The sequence below is a fragment of the Rhincodon typus genome, chromosome 36, assembly GCF_021869965.1.
Source record: "Rhincodon typus isolate 14 chromosome 36, sRhiTyp1.1, whole genome shotgun sequence".
Taxonomy (NCBI): Eukaryota; Metazoa; Chordata; class Chondrichthyes; order Orectolobiformes; family Rhincodontidae; genus Rhincodon; species Rhincodon typus.
The window spans coordinates 8,405,569-8,424,411 of NC_063367.1; the positions used below are offsets into that span (position 1 = coordinate 8,405,569).

At 44.7% G+C, this 18,843-nt stretch overlaps 1 protein-coding gene across 1 annotated transcript in view; it reads left to right on the forward strand.

Moving 5' to 3' along the window:
- Nucleotides 1-18,843, forward strand: part of LOC109910698 (talin-2-like) — a 383,773-nt gene that overhangs the window by 350,272 nt on the left and 14,658 nt on the right. Inside the window, exons 48-52 of the mRNA XM_048617033.1 lie at nt 24-140; nt 4,500-4,685; nt 4,781-4,888; nt 6,246-6,351; nt 13,663-14,027. Of these exons, the coding sequence (XP_048472990.1) occupies nt 24-140; nt 4,500-4,685; nt 4,781-4,888; nt 6,246-6,351; nt 13,663-14,027 (882 nt within the window). The remainder of the gene's footprint in view (nt 1-23; nt 141-4,499; nt 4,686-4,780; nt 4,889-6,245; nt 6,352-13,662; nt 14,028-18,843) is intronic.

The following is an 18,843-nucleotide window of genomic DNA, read 5'->3' on the forward strand; positions in this document are numbered from 1 at the left end:
TTTTCCTCCCTCCTTCTCCACAGGTAATGGTTACAAATGTCACGTCCCTCCTGAAAACAGTGAAAGCTGTGGAGGATGAGGCCACACGAGGCACCAGGGCACTTGAGGGAACGATAGAGAGCATCAAACAGGAGCTGGCGGTATGTGAGAACTGTCCATCCTTGGTTCAAACCTGCACGTGATCCCATCCTACTTGTAAACCTGCACGTGATCCCACCCCACTCGTAAACCTGCACGTGATCCCACCCCACTCGTAAACCTGCACGTGATCCCATTCCACTCGTATTGATTGTAATTTTAATAATCACTTCCTAACCTTCTGACCGTTTTAAAGTGCTTGCAAATCCCTATTTTTAATCACTAGACCATTGGCCATGCCTTCAGCTGCCTAAGCCATAAGTCTTTGGAATTCATTACAAAAATCTCTCCTGGGACTGTTCCAGAATCTACAGAATTTTGGAAGATGACATTAATGAATCAGCTATTTCCGTAGCCACCCCATTTAATACCCTGGTTTGGAGATTATCAGTTCCATTAATTTCTCCATCAATGTTTTGTAAACTAATCATAGAATCCTTACAGTGTGGAAACAGGCCCTTCGGCCCAACAAGTCCACACCGACCCTCAGAGCATCCCACCCAGACCCATCCCGCTATAACCCACCTAATCTACACATCCCTGAACACTATGGACAATTTAGCATGGCCAATCCACCTAGCCTGCACTTCTTTGGACTGTTGGAGGAAACTGGAGCACCCGGAGGAAATCCACGCAGACACGGGGAGAATGTGCAAACCCCACACAGACAGTTGCCTGAGGGTGGAATCTAACCCGGGTCCCTGGTGCTGTGAGGCAGCAGTGCTAACCACTGAGCCACCGTGCCACCCTAATATTAATTTCTTTCAGTTTTTCCTTCCTAAAAGACCCTTGCTTCCCAAGAACAAATAGGAACGTTTTTGTGTCTTCTTCTGTGCATCAAATCACAGAAGTATTATGGTGCAGAAAGAGGCCATTCAGCCCATAGTGCATGTACCAACTCATTAAATGAGTATCATTGCTTAGAGCCCATTTCCTGCTTTCTCCCCCATATCCTTGCACATTATTTCTATTTAAATAATCGTCCAGTACCCTTGTGAATTGAACCTGCATTGCCCTTCATCATATTTCCAGGCAATGCCCTTCATCATATTTCCAGGCAATGCCCTTCATCATATTTCCAGGCAATGCATTCCAGACCCTACCTACTCGCTGTGTGAAAAGAAACAACCATCTTGCTTCGCATTTGCTATTTTTAAATCTGTGCCCTCTTATTCTTGTTCCTTGTCCAAATAGGAACAGTTTCTCACTAGCCCACTCTCTCGAGGCTGCTCATTGTTATAAAGCGGAGATTGACCCCTCCCCCACAGAGAACCAAAACCAAAATGCCCAAAGAGTAGTACCTTGCCCTATAATCTGTAAAAGGAGTGTGAAAAGTCGTGTAACCTGCCATTCAGCAACTTCTAGTGATTAAATAAAATAAATCCCTGACACTCACATTAAAATCAACAAGTGATAATTTACTTATCTAACTCTAACAGTGAACAAATGAACTAAACTATTAACAACCTGAATATATCCCTTCTGACTGCTAACTATTCCTGAATAAAGCAAGATTCTAATGGCATACTGTTCCAATAAATAGAAGTCCCACTTATATTAAAAAAAACTAGGATTTAGACTCTTGAAATTACAGCCAGGTTACATGTCTTCCAGAATGTTCTGTGCCTTCTCTGATGATTCTTCTGTCAGGAATATTAACATATCAATATTTCTTACGATGGGATTGGTCCTATGTTGTCAAAACCATCAGATTTAAATTTATTTGGTTTTTGGTATCTAAGTGCCTGGTTCAAATTGATTGGTTGAATTCAAAATCTTGTTGTCTTGGTAAGAATTGCTGTATGGCCTTTCTATACAAATGTTTCAATTTGGGCGCTCTCTGTGTACTTGCAAACTTTTAAGCTGCTGCTCATAGACATCCATTTAAATCTCTAAGCACAGAAAAAATACATCATTCTTTAAAGGGACCATGGAATTTACAAACACCAAATTCTAACTCCCTGCCTCCCGCTTGACAAGTACTCTACCCAACTTCGCAACATGATGATCTCTTAGCCTTCTTCTTTCCAGAGAGAACTGACGTTCTTCATCTCTGGAACCATTCTTATAAATCACTTCTGCAAACTCTCTGATGTCTTCACATCCTTTTGTTATGGACCAGACCAGACCCCCTCAAAATATATGAAGAAGGTAGCCTAGACCCAAACCTTTTCTTAATTTAAAGTTTAGTGCCAGGCTTCGCATTCCGGATGCAATTTGATTGGTCAAACTATCAGATTGGAAGCAAAACACACTTTATTCAAACTCTATTGTTAAAATACACCAAAAAAGAAGAAATTAGAATAACTTAATTCTATTGGAAACCTTAACAGAATAACAGATAATTTAATTACTAAACAGTAACTGTTCTGATATAGTAACATTCCATAAACACATCCTTGGCAAAGGCAAATTCAGCAAAATAGATTTTCTCACATGATTCTCCAGCAGCAGAAAGAGAGCTCTAAGAGAGGGAAAACAGCTTCTATATCCAGCTTTAAGACCCCAGCAGATGCTACTGAAAAACTAAAACTAAAAATCCTGGTTCTATGGGAACTTAACCCACACAATCAGGCTGCTTCTATTGTTCCTGCTTTTAAAAAAAACATGGAAAACCTCACAAGCTGTTTACTTAATTATCTTTCAATAGACAGCTCGGAACCTCTGTCATAAAACTCTTTTCAAAAATAATAGGACAAAGTATACCTCTTAAAGCTGTGGTATTGTCACACTTCTTATAATATGGTTCTAAGAGCTGAATGTAATACTACAGCTGTGAAAATAGAACAAAAAAGGTCATTTAGTTTGTTCTGCATCTTTAATTCCCCTGTTTCAGACTGTAAGGGACCTGAATCTGTGCTCACTAATCTTTTTCTTTGTACATGGTATTGAAGCTCTTACAGTCTACTTTTATGTTCCTTTGAAAGTTCACACACATGGTCTATTTTGTTTCCTCTCTTAGTCTTGGACCTCCTTTGCTCAATTTTAAACTGCTCACAGTCTTCAGGCTTGCTACGTTTCTAGCAACTTTATGTGACTCCACATTGGGACTAATGCTGTCCTTAATTTATTTTAGAAAGGGTCCATGGCCACTTTTTCCGTGGTGTTCTTTCAGCCAAACAGAATATATAACTTCTGCACTGCATGTGTTCATTCCTTAAGTATTAAACATTGCCTATTGATGTTCATTTAATGAAGTAACTGAGTCTATTGCAGCCAACTCATCCCTCATATCGTCTTAATTTCCTTTTAGATTTAGGACCTTAGCTTTGGATCAACCTACTTCACTTTCTAGCCCGTTGAAGAATTCTATCATTCTGTGGTTACTTTTTCCTAAATGTCCTGTCACAAACAAGATGATTAATTAACACTTTCTAATTGCACAAAACCAATTCTAGGATTGTTTATCGTTTAACGTATTTTTCTAATCAACCTGTTCAGAGATGTTACTACACACCTCTGCCTTAAAGCGCCAGGAACCTGGATCGGCTCCATCCTCGGGCGACTGTCTGTATGCAGTTTGCACATTCTCCCCGTGTCTGTGTGGGTTTCCTCCAGGTGCTCCAGTTTCCTCGCACAGTCCAAAGATGTGCAGGCTAGGTGGATTGGCCATGCTAAATTACCCAAGTGTTCAGGGATGAGTAGATTAGGTGGGTTATAGCGGGATGGGTCTGGGTGGGATGCTCTGAGGGTCGGTGTGGACTTGTTGGGCCGAAGGGCCTGTTTCCACACTGTAGTGATTCTGTAATCTATGATGAAAAGCTTCAACAAAACAGAATACTTTTCAGCAATGTTCAAGTTGTGTACTACCAAATAATTGTTTGCATATTGCTACTGTTATTCCAGTAACATAGCCAACTGCCCTACTGATATACATGCAGACTTATAACTGAGAATATTTCCAGGGAAGAGAGACCTCAGTCACAAGGTTAGTTTGGAGAAGCTCAACTTGCTCTCCTTTAGACATGAAAGGGTTAATTGTAGGTTTGATAGAGATATCCAACTGGTATAACAAGATGCTGTAGATTTAAGGTGATTGAGAACAGAACCACAAGATGACATGAGGTAAAGCACTTTTAGGCTGTGAATGGTTAAGGTCTGAAATACACGGCCTGAGAGTGTAATAGAGACAGATTCAATTATGGATATCAAAAGGCAGTTGAATAAGGACCAATTTATTGAGAGAAAGATGTTCAGGGCTATATAGAAATGGCAGGGGTCTGGGCCTAACTAAATTGCTTTTGCGAAGAGCTGGCACATGCTTGATGGGCCAAGTGGCCACCACTTGCGTTACAGACATTCCCCGATTCACTGCCCCATTGTGCCTTTTTAATGATCTCTGTCCCTTACACAAATAACAGGTTTTCCAGTCGAAGGAGGCACCAGCAAAGACCTACTCCCCAGAAGAATTTATCCGGATGACAAAGGGCATCACAACAGCAACTGCCAAGGCAGTGGCAGCAGGTAATTCCTGTCGCCAGGATGATGTGATTGCAACAGCCAACCTCAGCCGGAAGGCAATCATCGACATGCTGACTGCCTGCAAGGTAAGCCAGCATCTCTCTCTGGTCACCCAGTTAGAGTTTGAGGCTTGCCTCCCAGGCGTAACAATACTGAAATGTGAATTTGTTTGTCCGGTCAGCAAGCTGCATACCACGCAGAGGTGGGGGAGGATGTCCGAAACCGAGCCTTACGCTTTGCTACTGAATGCACTGTTGGCTACATGGAGTTACTGGAGCACGTCCTTGTGGTGAGTGTTGTCTCATCTTCACACCATAGAACCACTTTTCCTCTGTGTCCAACTCAGCAAACATATTGGGAAAGTTTTAACGTTGTTGTTGAGATTAAGAGGTGGATCTTAATTGTCTTTGACAATATATAGATATAAAAATATTGTCAAAGATAGCTGGGACCCTGGGGTTGTTAGATGAAAGCTGTAGGACTGGGCAAGTCCGTAAACTGTCTCCACAAAGAAAAGCTATCTGTCAAGGCTTCTATCTCATCGACAGGATTGGAATCTTTTAAGAAAAAGAGCCTGCATGAGGTTTTGGAAATATTAAGATAGAGGAAAGATGTTGTTAAACTTGGAAGGGTTCATAAAAGATTTACAAGGATGTTGCCAGGGTTTTGGAGGGTTTGAGCTATAGGGAGAGGCTGAATAGGCTGGGGTTATTTTTCCCTGGAGCGTCAGTGGCTGAGCAGTGACCCTATAGAGGTTTATAAAATCATGAGGGGCGTAGATAGGGTGAATAGCAAAGGGTTTTTTATTCCCGTGGTAGGGAGTCCAAAACTAGAGGGATAGCAAGAACTGCAGATGCTGGAGCCAGAGACAATACAGTGTGGAGGTGGAGGAACACAGCAGGTCAGGCTTTCTTGCTCCTCTCCTGCCTGGCCTGCTGTGTTCCTTCAGCTCTTTTCTGTGTCATCCCAAACTAGAAGGTATAGGTTTAAGGTGAGAGGGGAAAGATTTAAAAAGGACAACTTTTTTCATGCAAAGGGTGTTGGGTGTATGGAATGAGCTGCCAGAGGAAGTGGTGGAGGCTGGTACAATTACAACATTTAAAAGGCATCTGGATGGGTACATGAATAGGAAGAGTTTAGAGGGATATGGACCAAATTCCGGCAAATGGGACTAGGTCAGATTGGGATGTATGGTCAGCATGGACAAGTTGGACCGAACGGTCTCCGTGCTGCACAAGGGGTCCCGACCCGAAATGTCAACTTTCCTGCTCCTCTGATGCTGCCTGGCCTGTTGCGTTCCTCCAGCTCCATACTGTGTTACCTCTGACTCCAGCATCGGCAGTTCTTGCTATCTCTCTATGACTCCTAAGTTCCTCTCATTACATCTGGAACATTTGGGGTTTTAGGGAATCATCAGTCTAATCCACGGTGATCTTCTCTGAACAGGAACTAGAGTAGACAACTCAAACCCTTTGAGCCTGCTAGACAATTCTGGTTGGATGTTCCTCACCTTTTCCAACTGGGGGAGGTTTGGAGGAAACGTATGAAGGCTTCTGTTGCTCTTGGTTGTGTCGAGATTTACATTTGTGTTTTTTTGTTCTTCCTGTTGTAAAACTTTGGAATGCTCTGCTTTTGTTTTGGAACAGATTGTTCAGAAGCCCACAGCAGAGCAGAAGCAGCAGCTATCTGGATATTCCAAGCGGGTAGCAGCAGCAGTTACTGAACTGATCCAGACAGCAGAAGCCATGAAAGGTTGGCATATTTTTTTCTTTAACCTCTGTTCTTTTGTGGGATGAGGGCATCACTGACAAGGCCAGCATTTTTTGCCCATCCCCCAATGACCCTTGAGGATGAATATCTTGCTGGGCCATTTGAGGGGCACTTAAAGGCCGACCACATCAATATGAGTATGGAGTCACATTGAGTAACGAAGGATACTTGTGAACCGGATGGGTCTTACCAGCTGTTGATGTTAGTTGCCATGCTCGCTATTTTTGAGACAAATTCACAATCCCAGATTTAGTAACTGACTTTAAATTCCGCTGTCTACCACAATGGGATTTGAACCCATGTCCCCAAACCATTAGCCTAAACCTCTGGATTACTTTTTGTTACTAGCCCAGTGACATTACCACAAGGCGGCACGGTGGCTCAGTGGTTAGCACTGCTGCCTCACAATGGCAGGGGGCCAGGTTCGATCCCACTCTCAGGTGACTGTCTGTGTGGAGCTTGCACGTTTGTGTCTGCATGGGTTTGCTCCGGTTTCCACCAACAGCCCAAAGATGTGCAGGTTAGGGTGGATTGGCCAGGGTAAATTGCCCCATAGTGTTCAGGGCTGTGTAGGCTAGGTGGATTAACCATTGGAAATGCAGGATTATAGGGATGGGGTGGGTCTGGATGAGATGCTCTTCAGAGGGTTGGTGCAGACTCAATGGGCCAAATGGCCTGCTTCCACAATGTAGGGATTCTATTCAATGACAACCTCCAATTGCAGCATCAAGAGAGCAAACGTAAGAACTAGGAGCAGGATTAGGACATTCTGCCCTTCGACCCCTTTCTGCTATTTAATACCATCATGGCTGATCTCATCTTGACTTCCACTCCACATTCCTGCGTACTCTCGATAACCTTTCAACCCATTACTCACTTTCCTCCCTTATCTCTATAACCCTTGATTCCCTTACGGATGAAAAATCTGTCTATCTCAGCCTTGAATATACTTAACGACCCAGCCTCGACACACCTTCGATAGGGTTAGAATTAGGGCTAGTGGTAAAGAATTCCACAGAACCCTCAGAGAGGAGAAATCCCTCCTCTCTCTGTCTTAAAACAGGTGACTCCTTGTTCTGAGATGATGCTGTCTTAGCCTAGACTCTCCCAGAAGGAGAAACAACCTTTCCACATCTTCCCTTCAAACTCCCAAAGAATCTTGTACATTTCAATAAGGTCACTTCTTATTCTTCTAAACTCCAGTGAGTACAGGCCCAATGCATTCAACCTTTCCTCATAAGGCAGTCCCTCCATAGACTGGATCAACTGTGTGAACCTTCTCTGGACTGCCTCCAATGGTGATCTATCTTTCCTTAGATAAAGGGCCCATAACTGTTCAGTGTTCCAGCTATGTTCTGATTCGTGCCTTGTTTAGCTTTAGCCAGGCTTCCTTTATTGAATACTCCATTCCCTTTATGATATTATAAAGAGATTGGAATAGACTTGGTGAATGGGCAAAACAATGAACAGTGGGTCTCAGTGTGAACAAGGGAAATATCACTTTGAACATGGATAGGACATGAATAGCCAAGGTCTTTTTCCTAGGATGAGGGGTGGAACTCCAAAACTAGAGGGCATAGGTTGAAGGTGAAAGGGGAAAGATTTAAAAAGGACCTGAGGAGTAACATTTTCCTCACAGATGGTGGGGTCTGTATGGAATGAGCGGCCAAAAGCAAGTGTTGACAATTATAACATTTAAGTGATCTGGATGGATACATGACTAGGAAGGGTTTAGATGGATATGGGCCAAATGGGACTGGATCAGTTTAGGATATCTGGTCAGCAAGGATGAGTTGGAACGAAGGGTCTGTTTCTGCGCTGTATGACTCTATAAGTGATGTCCACAATTCCACTCCCCTTTTTGTGAAGATACACTTCCTGAATTTTAAGATTCGGCCTCTTGTTCTGGACTTACTCTCACTTCCACCACCAAAGGAAGTAGTTTCTGTCTACACCATAAAATCTTGAATCATCACAAAACATTTCGCTTTTCTTATTATTCACTCACAGGGTGTGGGCATCGCAGGCTGGCCAGCCTTTACTGCCTGCCCGTAGCTGCCCTTGAGAAGGTGGTGGTGAGCTGCCTTCTTGAACTGCTGTAGCCCACCTGCTGTAGATAGACCTATAATGCCCTCAGGGAGGGAGTTCCAGAATTTTAACCCAACGACACTGAAGGAACAGCAATCTTATTTCCAAGTCAGGATGGTGGGCAGCTTGGAGGGGAGTTTGCAGGGGGTGGTGTTCCCATGTATCTGTTACCCTTATCCTTTTGGATGGAAGTGGTTGTGGGTTTGTCACAGGAAAGTACAAGCCTGGTCCTTGTAAACTGTTCGCACACATTAACTCTAAAGTCCTGTTACTGGTAGTATTCTGATGAGGTTGCTCTGTACCCTCTTCAAGGGTTCTTCCCAAGATGTGCGGTCAGGACTGAGACACATGGGGTCTAAGCAGATGTTTTAACTATCGGAACTGGATTTACTCTTTTGCATTGCAGCTCTGGGGATACTTGCTGACATTCTCTTCATACTAATTATTCTTGTATTGGTCCATGAACATGTTTCCCCTTGTGAGAGAGTCTCGGAACAGACAGCACAATCACAGATTAAACAGTCGCACACTTAAGACAGAAATCAGGAAGAAGTTATTCTCTCAGAGGATAGGGATTAGTACACATGCCTCTTGAGGCTGGGTCATTAAGTATATTCAAGGGCTGGGATAGTCAGATTTCATTATGAGAATCAAGGGCTATGGGGATAAGGCAGGAAAGTGGAGTTGAGGATTATCAGATCAGCCATGATCTCATGAATGGCAGAGCAGACTCGATGGGCTGAATGGCCTAATTCTGCCCTTATGTCTTTTAATGTTTTTAGTGATATAGGACAGGGAATTTAGAAGTTTGCCAATAAATTGATTTACAACCAATGTACTGTGTTAGCAGTATTGATGTAAATATTGTAGCTGATCAGATTATGTTTAAAGCCAGTAAATACTTTTTCAGTAAATTGAATGTCCAAATATTCAGATTGTATTATTTTTATTCAGTAGTGGGACATGGGGGTCACTGGCTGGACCAGCATTTATTGCCCTTGAGAAGGTGGTGGTGAGCTGCCTTCGTGACCCACAATGCCCCTAGGGAGGCAATTCCAGGATTTTGACTCAGTGACAGTGAAGGAACGACAATGTATTTCCAAGCTGGGGTGGCGAGTGGCTCAGAGGGGAACTTGAAGGTGCTGGTGACGTTCCCATGTATCTGCTGCCCTTGTCCTTCTGGATGGGTTTGGAAGGTGCTGTCTGAGGACCTTGGGTGAATTTCTGAAGAACTGTAAACCACCCAACTGAAAATGGTGATGCAAGCACAGAAAGGGGACAGACAGGGTGTGGTTGGCACCCTGGGATTACAGCCTTTCGGATCGGAGCACCGTGGCAAACAGAGAGCTGCGCGCTGGGAAGATGAGGCGCGCCGCCCATTGCGTGCTGAGATCTGCCCGAGCAGTAGCGGGAAAACAGCTGGTACCTGAAGCCTCTGCATGGCCTCGGAGTCTGTATCCGCCTTCACCTTACACGCCACCAGGAGCTGTGCAGTGGAAGCTGCCACTTGCTTGGCTGAGGAAATGAGCTTCTCCTCACTGGCGTGTCCTTGTACCGATGCATTGGCTGCCTCACACAGATTGCTTGTTGCAGCTGCTACCATCCGGGCCTGGAAAGAAAGACAGAGAGAGAGGAAAAATAAAATGTGTGAAAGATGTCAGAATTCTTGACTTCACACGGCAGCTGGGCATACATTACCGTCGCCATGGACGACGATCCAGTTCATGGAATCCATTCTCCTTCTCAATATGAGAAAACACGTTTTAGAGTAGATTTGTAGCTCGGGTAGTGGATGTTGTGGTTGGTTGTCTCGCCGAGCTGGTTCGATGTTCCGCAGACGTTTCATTACCCTGCTGGGTAACATCATCAGTGCAACCTCCGATGAAGCGCCGTTGTGTTTTCCCACCTGGTATTTAAACTCTGGTGTCTGTTGAGCTGGGTTACCTCACCTCCGGTTTTCCTTCGCAATGGAGTGTATATGGGGTCTAGCTCTATGTGTTTATTAATGGCTTTCTTCGTGGAGTACCAGGTCTCTAGGAATTCCTGTGCTTGTCTCTGCTTCGCTTATCCCAGGGTCCTTGTGTTGTCCCAATCGAACTGGGACTGATAATGGCAGAGGCTGCACTGATGATGTTACCCAGTAGGGTAATGAAACGTCTGCTGAACAACGAACCAGCTCGGCGAGACAACCAAACACAATGAAAACACATGTTTTTAATCTTACTTAAACTGACCCGATCTTTCTGTCCTAAGGGTGTTTCCTAAATAAAGAATGAAAAAGACAGTATTGGAACTGAAACCATCAAACTCTCAAATTCCAGTGGGATCATTCTCTGCCAAGCTCGATCACTGCCTTGAAACCCCTAGCATGTGGTGAAAACTGTGCTTATGTGACCCCTTCAAATCCAAAGGCCATGAGTTCGAGGCCCAGCCCAGAGATCTGAGCTCAAACTGCAGCTTTGTGCTGAGGGAGAGTCGCAGTGTTCGAGCTGCTTGTTTCCTTAGATAGGACAATCATTCAAATTTATTCCAAATTGGAGTTAAATTCACAACCAGTAGATTCGAAATGCTGATGCTTTCTCCCGAAAGCGGGCCGCTCTGCTTTAACAGCAGGTCCCTGAGCCCAGGCCAGGTTCCATATTGGAGTGAAGGGCTTTTTGCAGACAGTTTCTCGCTGTCCATCTATCACTCTACCCTTCATCAGTCCTCAGGCAGGACATGGAAGAGGATAAACAGACTGCGACACAGGGACAGGCTGGGGTCAGGGAGAGTGCGTTACATTTTGGATAAGATGAACAGGAGGATTTTTTTTTACAGATAGCAAGAACTGCAGATGCTGGGGTCAGAGACAACACAGTGTGGAGCTGGAGGAATACAGCAGGCCAGGCCAGAGAAGCAGGAAAGCTGACATTTCGGGTCGGGACCCTCCTTCAGATTTTGTTTTTAAAGTCTACGTTACAACCAGATTTACGAAGTGAGCAAGGTGATGTTTTCGGATGGTTGCTATATTTAAAAAAAAAAGCAGCCAATTGACTGCACGGGTGGTGCATTAGAAATTCATCCTTGCTCAGTTATAACAGTGGCTCAAATACCCCTAAACCCCCGAGCCCGGAGAAACGGACACCTACTGCAGATATGAGGCCTTGTGACCACTGTCCATCATCCACCGCATTTGCAAGAATGGCTCCAACCTGTGGGCACAGACAGAGAGAGACACACACAGCCATTAATACAGCGGCGGGATGGAACAAGTGGCTGAGACACAAGTCAGGACAAGTGGAAAAAGTTTCCTGCTCACCTTGCCTTGGGCAACGAGTTCTCGCTGGGCAACAGAGGCAGACTTCACCAGTGCACTGGTAGCGGCTGCAATCGACTTAGCAGCCTCCAGGATCTGTTCCTCAAAGTCGAGGGTCTCGTCAGCTTGCTACAGGGAGAGTAAACACTTGATTAAAGGGGGCAGTCTGTACAAAACACCGCACAGCGCTTGCCGGATTGAGTGGAGCGGAATTCTAATTTAGAAGGTAGAGGGGGGGCGTGCGCGTGTAATCTGTGTGACATAGTTACTTTGCCACTCAACTCTCATGCAAAATACTGGAAAAGTGAACTAAACCACGGGAGTACAGTGTGAGTTTGCACAAGGCGCAGTCTAATTACATTATGTGTCTTCGGTTCAAGAAATCAGCTCGGTTTACAAGCGACATTGTTTTGTCTCCAATAGCTGTTTGAGCCTGTGATAATTTACTTGTACCTTTGGAGACAGGACAGGACACTATAGCAATATGTTTGATATATAGTTGACTCGAGTAACAACCTAATATATCAAACATATCACACAGCGTCCTGCAGGAAACATCCCGCTTGCATTCAGCTTCAGAGAGACAAGAGTTCCTGACCCATTCCTCCAGACCAACCGCTAACCGGGGAGCAATGGGTGTGACTAGCTGAGATTGTTCTGGAGGCCCGAAGTACGGACGGTTCACACTAAGCTGATGCAGGTTTTACAAGCGTGGCGGCCTGGGGCTGCTCTCTAAGCCGCTCGCTGTCTCACTCACCCTGGGTTTGGCCCTCGGTTTCAACTGCTCCAGCTTCTTGGCGGCTGCTTCAATAGACGCCGCGGCTCCCAGCAGCTCTGCCTCCGCCACGACAGTCGGATCTTCGGGATCTACCCATTCCGTGCCTGAGGAAGTCAAAACATCCCCTTTAATCTCCCCGTCTCTTTAAATCCTCTAATCCAATAGGGGGACGGAGGGAGAGGGTGAGGGCAAAGGGAGAGATTTTACTGAAACTTCAGGGGACTTGCCAGTTCCAATGAGTTTTTCCACTTCCTATGTACATTCATGTCTACTTTAAACAATCCCAGATATAACGTGAGCACCGCCCCCCTCCAAAGGCCACTTAACCATTCCCAAAATGATTTAATATTTAATATTTTTAATATTTAAAAAATAAGGGATCTCCAACTTAAGATGGAGATGAGGGGAACTGTTTTCTCTCTCAAAGTATTGAGTGTTTTTGGAACTCTCTTCCCTCATAAGGTGGGGGTCATTAAGTACTTTTAATCAGAGGTGGATGGGTTCTTGACTATCAGAAAGTTGTTGAAGGTTATTGAGGGTAAGTGGAAATGTGGAGGTGAGGCCAAGCAGATTTGCCATGATCTCATCAAACGGCAGCGTAGTTTTAAGGGGCTGAATGGCCTATTTCTGCTCCGAATACATCTATATGTTCACATAGGAAAGTGACTGAGGAAGTCTCCTCTTCAGGGTATTTTGTCACTAACGTCAGCGCAGGGATTACCAAAGAATTACCACAGTTTCTGCAGCAGAATTGATGCGTTATGTAATAGGCCACTGAAATACAAGCTGAGATCAGTTACAGAGAAATGGGAGCCCTAGCAGGTAGGCTTTATAGATACAGGTACAGGGTAGGTTTACACCAAGGACACCACCTTTAACAAAGTGGTGCTAGAACCCTGGTTACCAGGATTGCAGCCCCCAAACTGGCACCAACTATTTTTGCTGGGGTGCATTCGGAGGGGAGGGATATTCGTGTGGAAATGAGGGAGAATTGCAGCATGGAGGCAGCTGCGCACACCATGGAGGCAGCTGCGCACGGGAAACATACAGCTGCACATGGGAAACATACAGCTGTGCATGGGAAACATACAGCTGCACACGGAAACATGCAGCTGCACACGGAAACATGCAGCTGCGTACGGGAAACATACAGCTGCGCACGGGAAACATACAGCTGTGCATATGAAACATACAGCTGCGCACGGGAAACATGCAGCTGCACACGGGAAACATACAGCTGTGTTGGGGAAACATACAGCTGCGCATGGGAAAGATGCAGCTGCGCACGGGAAACATACAGCTGCGCATGAGAAACATACAGCTGCGCACGGGAAACATGCAGCTGCACACAGGAAAGATGCAGCTGCACACAGGAAACGTACAGCTGTGCAGCGGAAACATACAGCTGCGCATGGGAAGCATACAGCTGTGCACGGGAAACATACAGCTGCACACAGGAAACATACAGCTGCACACGGGAAACATACAGCTGTGCAGGTGAAACATACAGCTGTGCAGGGGGAACATACAGATGTGCAGGGGAAACATACAGCTGCACATGGGAAGCATACAGCTGCGCATGGGAAGCATACAGCTGCACAGGGAAATCATACAGCTGTGCAGGGGAAACATACAGCTGTGCAGGGGAAACATGCAGCTGCCTTCGATCAGACGCGGCTTTCACCAGCATAACATTTATAAAATCCATAAAATGCAACTTGTCGGAGTTGGATATTTGAGGAAAATGGTCCAAATCTGCCAGAATCATTTGGAGAATTATGGTAGTTTACATTTTTGCAAATGGCCAGGGACGCTTTGGGAGGGGAGAGGTAACCTTTGAGGTTTAAAGTATGCATGAATGTGCACAGGAAGTGGATAACTAATTGGAACTGCCAGGCTGTCAAGTTATTTAAATTCTTAAACTCATTTTTTTAAAAAGAATACAATAACTTGCCACCACTGTTTGTAGCTTTCCTGGGGGCTATAATTATAGGATTAGTGCTGTGTGACTGATCCAACAGCCTATCATTATCCCAGTGGGGCAGGGGCTTGTAAATTCATAATCTGATGATCAACTCTGGGCTCCCAACACTGGAGAGAGTTGTTGACCCATACGGTACAATGGTGTGAAGAGTGCACCTTTACAAATCAACTGGAATGCTGTGTCCAAATCTTAGGAGCAGTCTTTTGGGGAGGATGGCCATGTCTTTGAGAGGGTGCGGAGAAGATTTACTGGAACAATGAGAAAATCTACTCTGAACACTCTCTAACGCCTTCAGCAGAATGACCAGAAACATTGACTTGATTTCTCTCTGCAGGCACTACCTGACCTCCTGAACTTTTCTGATATTTTCTGTTTATAGGTCAGATTTCCAGCATCTGCAGTCATACGTTTTCATTTCACTAGAATAATGTGTGACATGGTAGGATTAGAGAGTTGTGATCATCTGAAACTGGCTTCCTGAAAGGAAGGTGCTAACTGTTCCAAAAGCAACTACTGAAGCAGGATGGAGAAATGACAGAAAGGGAAGGAATAGCAGGGCTACGGGTAAAGGGTGGGAGTGTGGGACTGCGATAAATCATGGTGTAAAAGTCAAGCTTTGAAATCTTGAAAAATCATCTCTAAACAACAGACCATAAGAAATAGGAACAGGAATAGGCCATTTGGTCCCTTGAGCCTGTTCCACCATTCAATAGGCTCATGGCTGATCAGACACTCCACAGAATGACTTATAAGCTGAGAGCCTGTAAAACAGGATCGACTTAGAAAACATGACCTGCTGCTGTGGGTGGTCATCATTCTGAATTGCAGGATAAAAAAGACCACAGCTCCGGTCATTTAAATTAGATTAGTGTGCTACTTATTACTGAATGGATTAATTCTACAAGAAGTGCATTTAGCTACAATCAAACTGATTTAGAAATGTTAAACCCGTTGCCTTTGGTATCCAATGCAAGGAGCCCAGCGAATTGATTGAGAGTCACTTTGGCATCAGGGTGTGGGTCAGATTTGGTGTGTTCACTTTCAGCTTCAGCCCTTCACCATCTTCTTCACCAGTGAATTAGCTCTTCCCTTTTCCTGCCAGACCATAACACTGCTCTCTCACTAGAGAGAGACGACTCCGGGGGGGTGGTGGGGGGGAGGTTTAACCTGAGGGTCACCACGCCTCAGATGAGGGGCAAGAATTAGAAGGAGACTCCTTCAAGGTGACCTCAGCCAGCGTTGGCATCACTCTTCATCGCAAACCATCGATCCAGCCAAGGGGACTGAATCTGTGAAATTCTTTACCACCGAGGTCGGTTGAGGCTGGGTCGTTAAGAATATTCAGAGTTGAGGTAGATTTTTAAGTCAGTAAGGGAATCCAGGGCTATGGGGCAAAAGGCAAGAGAGGAGTTGAGGATTATCAGATCAGCCATGATCTCACTGAATGGCTTGGCAGATTTGATGGCCAAATCTGAATGGCCGACATCTGCTCCTATGTCTTAACGTCTTACGTAGCACAGAGAGTTAGCACATGGGTAATTTGGAAAGCAAAAGGAATGTTTTCCTTTATTGCGAGGAAGGTGAAGTTTAAAGGTAGGCATGTTTTGCCAAAGCAGTACAGGCGTTGGTGAGATCACAAACCTGTGCACTACAGACAGTTTTGATTTCCTTATGTAAGGAGGGATTTTGCACTGGAAACTGCTCAAAGAAGGTCCATGTAGCCGTTTGCTGGGATGATGGATTATTTTATGAGGATGGGGTGTGGAATTTTGATCTGTATTCATTGGAGTTTAGAAGAAGGAGAGGTCATCTTACTGAAACATAAAAGATTCTGAGGAGGCGTGACAGGGTAGATGCTGAGTGGGCCTTTCTCCATCTCTAGGGGATGGGATCTAGAATGAGGCGGCAAAGTAAGGGGTCTCCCATTTAAAATGGAAATGAGGAAGGAGTTTTCTTTTTGTCGGGGGGTGGGTTGAATTCTCTTCGGAAAGCAGAGGAGGCAGCGTCACTGAATTAATTCAAGACCAATGAGGAACTCGGAAGATTATGGAGGGCGGACAGGAGTAAGATCATCATAATCAGATCAGCCATGATCATATTGAATAGTGGAGCAGGCTCAAGGGGCTTATTTCTTATGGCCTTTCAGTCAGTAGGAGTTTTTTAATACAGAGGGTCTTTAGATTCTATTGCAATCTACAGTCTTTGTCAAGGTTGGCTGAAGGGGGTAGGGGGTGAAGTGATTGTTTAAAGGAATATAGCAACAAAGACAGCAAATGGGATTGGGACTACTGTATGGAGGATAAACACCAGCAGAGATTGGTTGGAGTTTGTACAAATCACTATGGTTCAGGATTTTTAAACTACTAGAAGAAGCACTGCAATTCAGAATGTTCACAAGTGTTTTGCGAACCATTCATAGAGCCATACAGCACAAAAAACAGACCCTACGGTCCAACCAGTCCATGCTGACCATGTTCCCAAACTAAACTAGTCCAACCTGCCTGCGCTTGGCCCATATCCCTCCAAAACTTTCCTATTCAAAAACTTATCCAAATGTCTTTTAAACATTGCAACAGTACCTGCATCCAAAACTTTCTCTGGCTGTTCATTCCACACACACAAGTAAAAATGTTGCCCCTCGTGTCCTTTTCAAATATTTCTCCTTTCAACTTAAAAATATGCCCTCTAGTTTTGAACTCCCGCACCCTAGGAAAAAGACATGTGACATTCACCTTATCTATAACCCTCACAATTTTATAAACTTCTATAAGGTCACTCTTCAACCTCCTACATTCCAGTGAAAGAACTCCCAGCCTTTCCAGCTTATTTTATCTCAAACCCTCCATTCCCAGCATCATCCTGGTAAATCTCTTCTGAACCCTCTCCAATTTAACAATACCCTTATATTGAATGAATGCGAATGCTTTTCTCTGGAATTATCCACAAAGTACAGCACAGAAGGCAGGCCATTTGGCCCAAGTGCTGTGTGCTTGAGTTTATGTTCTACACATGGCCTCTTCATCTCACCTTGTCAACACAAATCTCTGTCTGTCTCACCCTCGTGGGACTATCAAGATTCACCTTCAGTGCTGCTCACATCAACCATTCTGTGTGGTAGCAGGTTCTGCATTTCAGATCACTATATTCTCACATCACAGCAATGTGCAATATTGCACAGGGGCCTTCAGTGGTGTGTAGTGGATCAAAGGAGCTGACCCCAAACTAACTCCAGGTTTATGGAGATGGAAAAAAAAATCAGGTCCAAATCCTGAAACTAACTTACAGCCAGCTTCTGTTGCGTTTTGTGCAGTGGGACCCTACTCTGAAATGGATTGCACTTACAGGAGAGAAATGAAGGAAACTACCACAAGATTATTTACAGAGAGTTTGTTTTGTATCAGTACAGACAAGAATGTTCAACCTCAGCCAACTATTCAGATTTGAAAACAGCAATGTGACCTTCCTGAATGTGGAATGTTGCGTAGTTTGGACACTGACATTGAGAGAGAGTTGGGAAACTGGAATAGCAACTTTTTAAGTGGATCAGACATTGGTTTGGTTCAGTGATCCCAATCTTCTCTTTCATTTCAGGTTCTGCTTCACAGACTAAAGCCTGCAATTCAGGCTGATACTCCAGTGTAGGAATGATGGAGCACTGTACCCCCAGAAGGGTAGAGGTTAAAAACACAAGGACCCATAATGACCTCTCAGGTAGGTGAGAGAGTCCATGGCACCATTTAACTGAGAGTGGGGTATCTGTCTCCATATTTATCCTTTAACCAGCTTTCCCAGTCCGTTAGACTGGAACACCTGAATGTCACTGACTTTGAGGGAGATTCCAAGGAAAACTAAATTTCCCCGGTCCGCAGGACTCTCTGCAAAAGTCTCCAAGTCCAGGTCAGTCAGAAACCTTGGACGGTTCTGATTTAATAAACTGGACAATCACTCAGAGAACGTTGTTGGATAATTCCTGGCTAAGTCTACAACTAACCGCCTGATTACAACCCCATAAAACCTGGACAATAAACTCCTCCCCAAAACCCGAATTCCCAACCCCCTCCTGTGGCTGATCTTCCTTTGACTTCCTGAACAGCCCATTACGTCCTACCTCCTATATCTCACCCACACTACACCGTTACCCCTGTACCTCACCCACACTACACCCTTACCCCTGTACCTCACCCACTCTACACTTTTAACTCCTTACCTCACCCACTCTACACCCTTACCCCTGTACCTCACTCACTGTACAACCTTACCCCTGTATCTCACCCACTCTACGCCCTTACCCCTGTACCTCACTCACTCTACACCCTTACCCCTGTACCT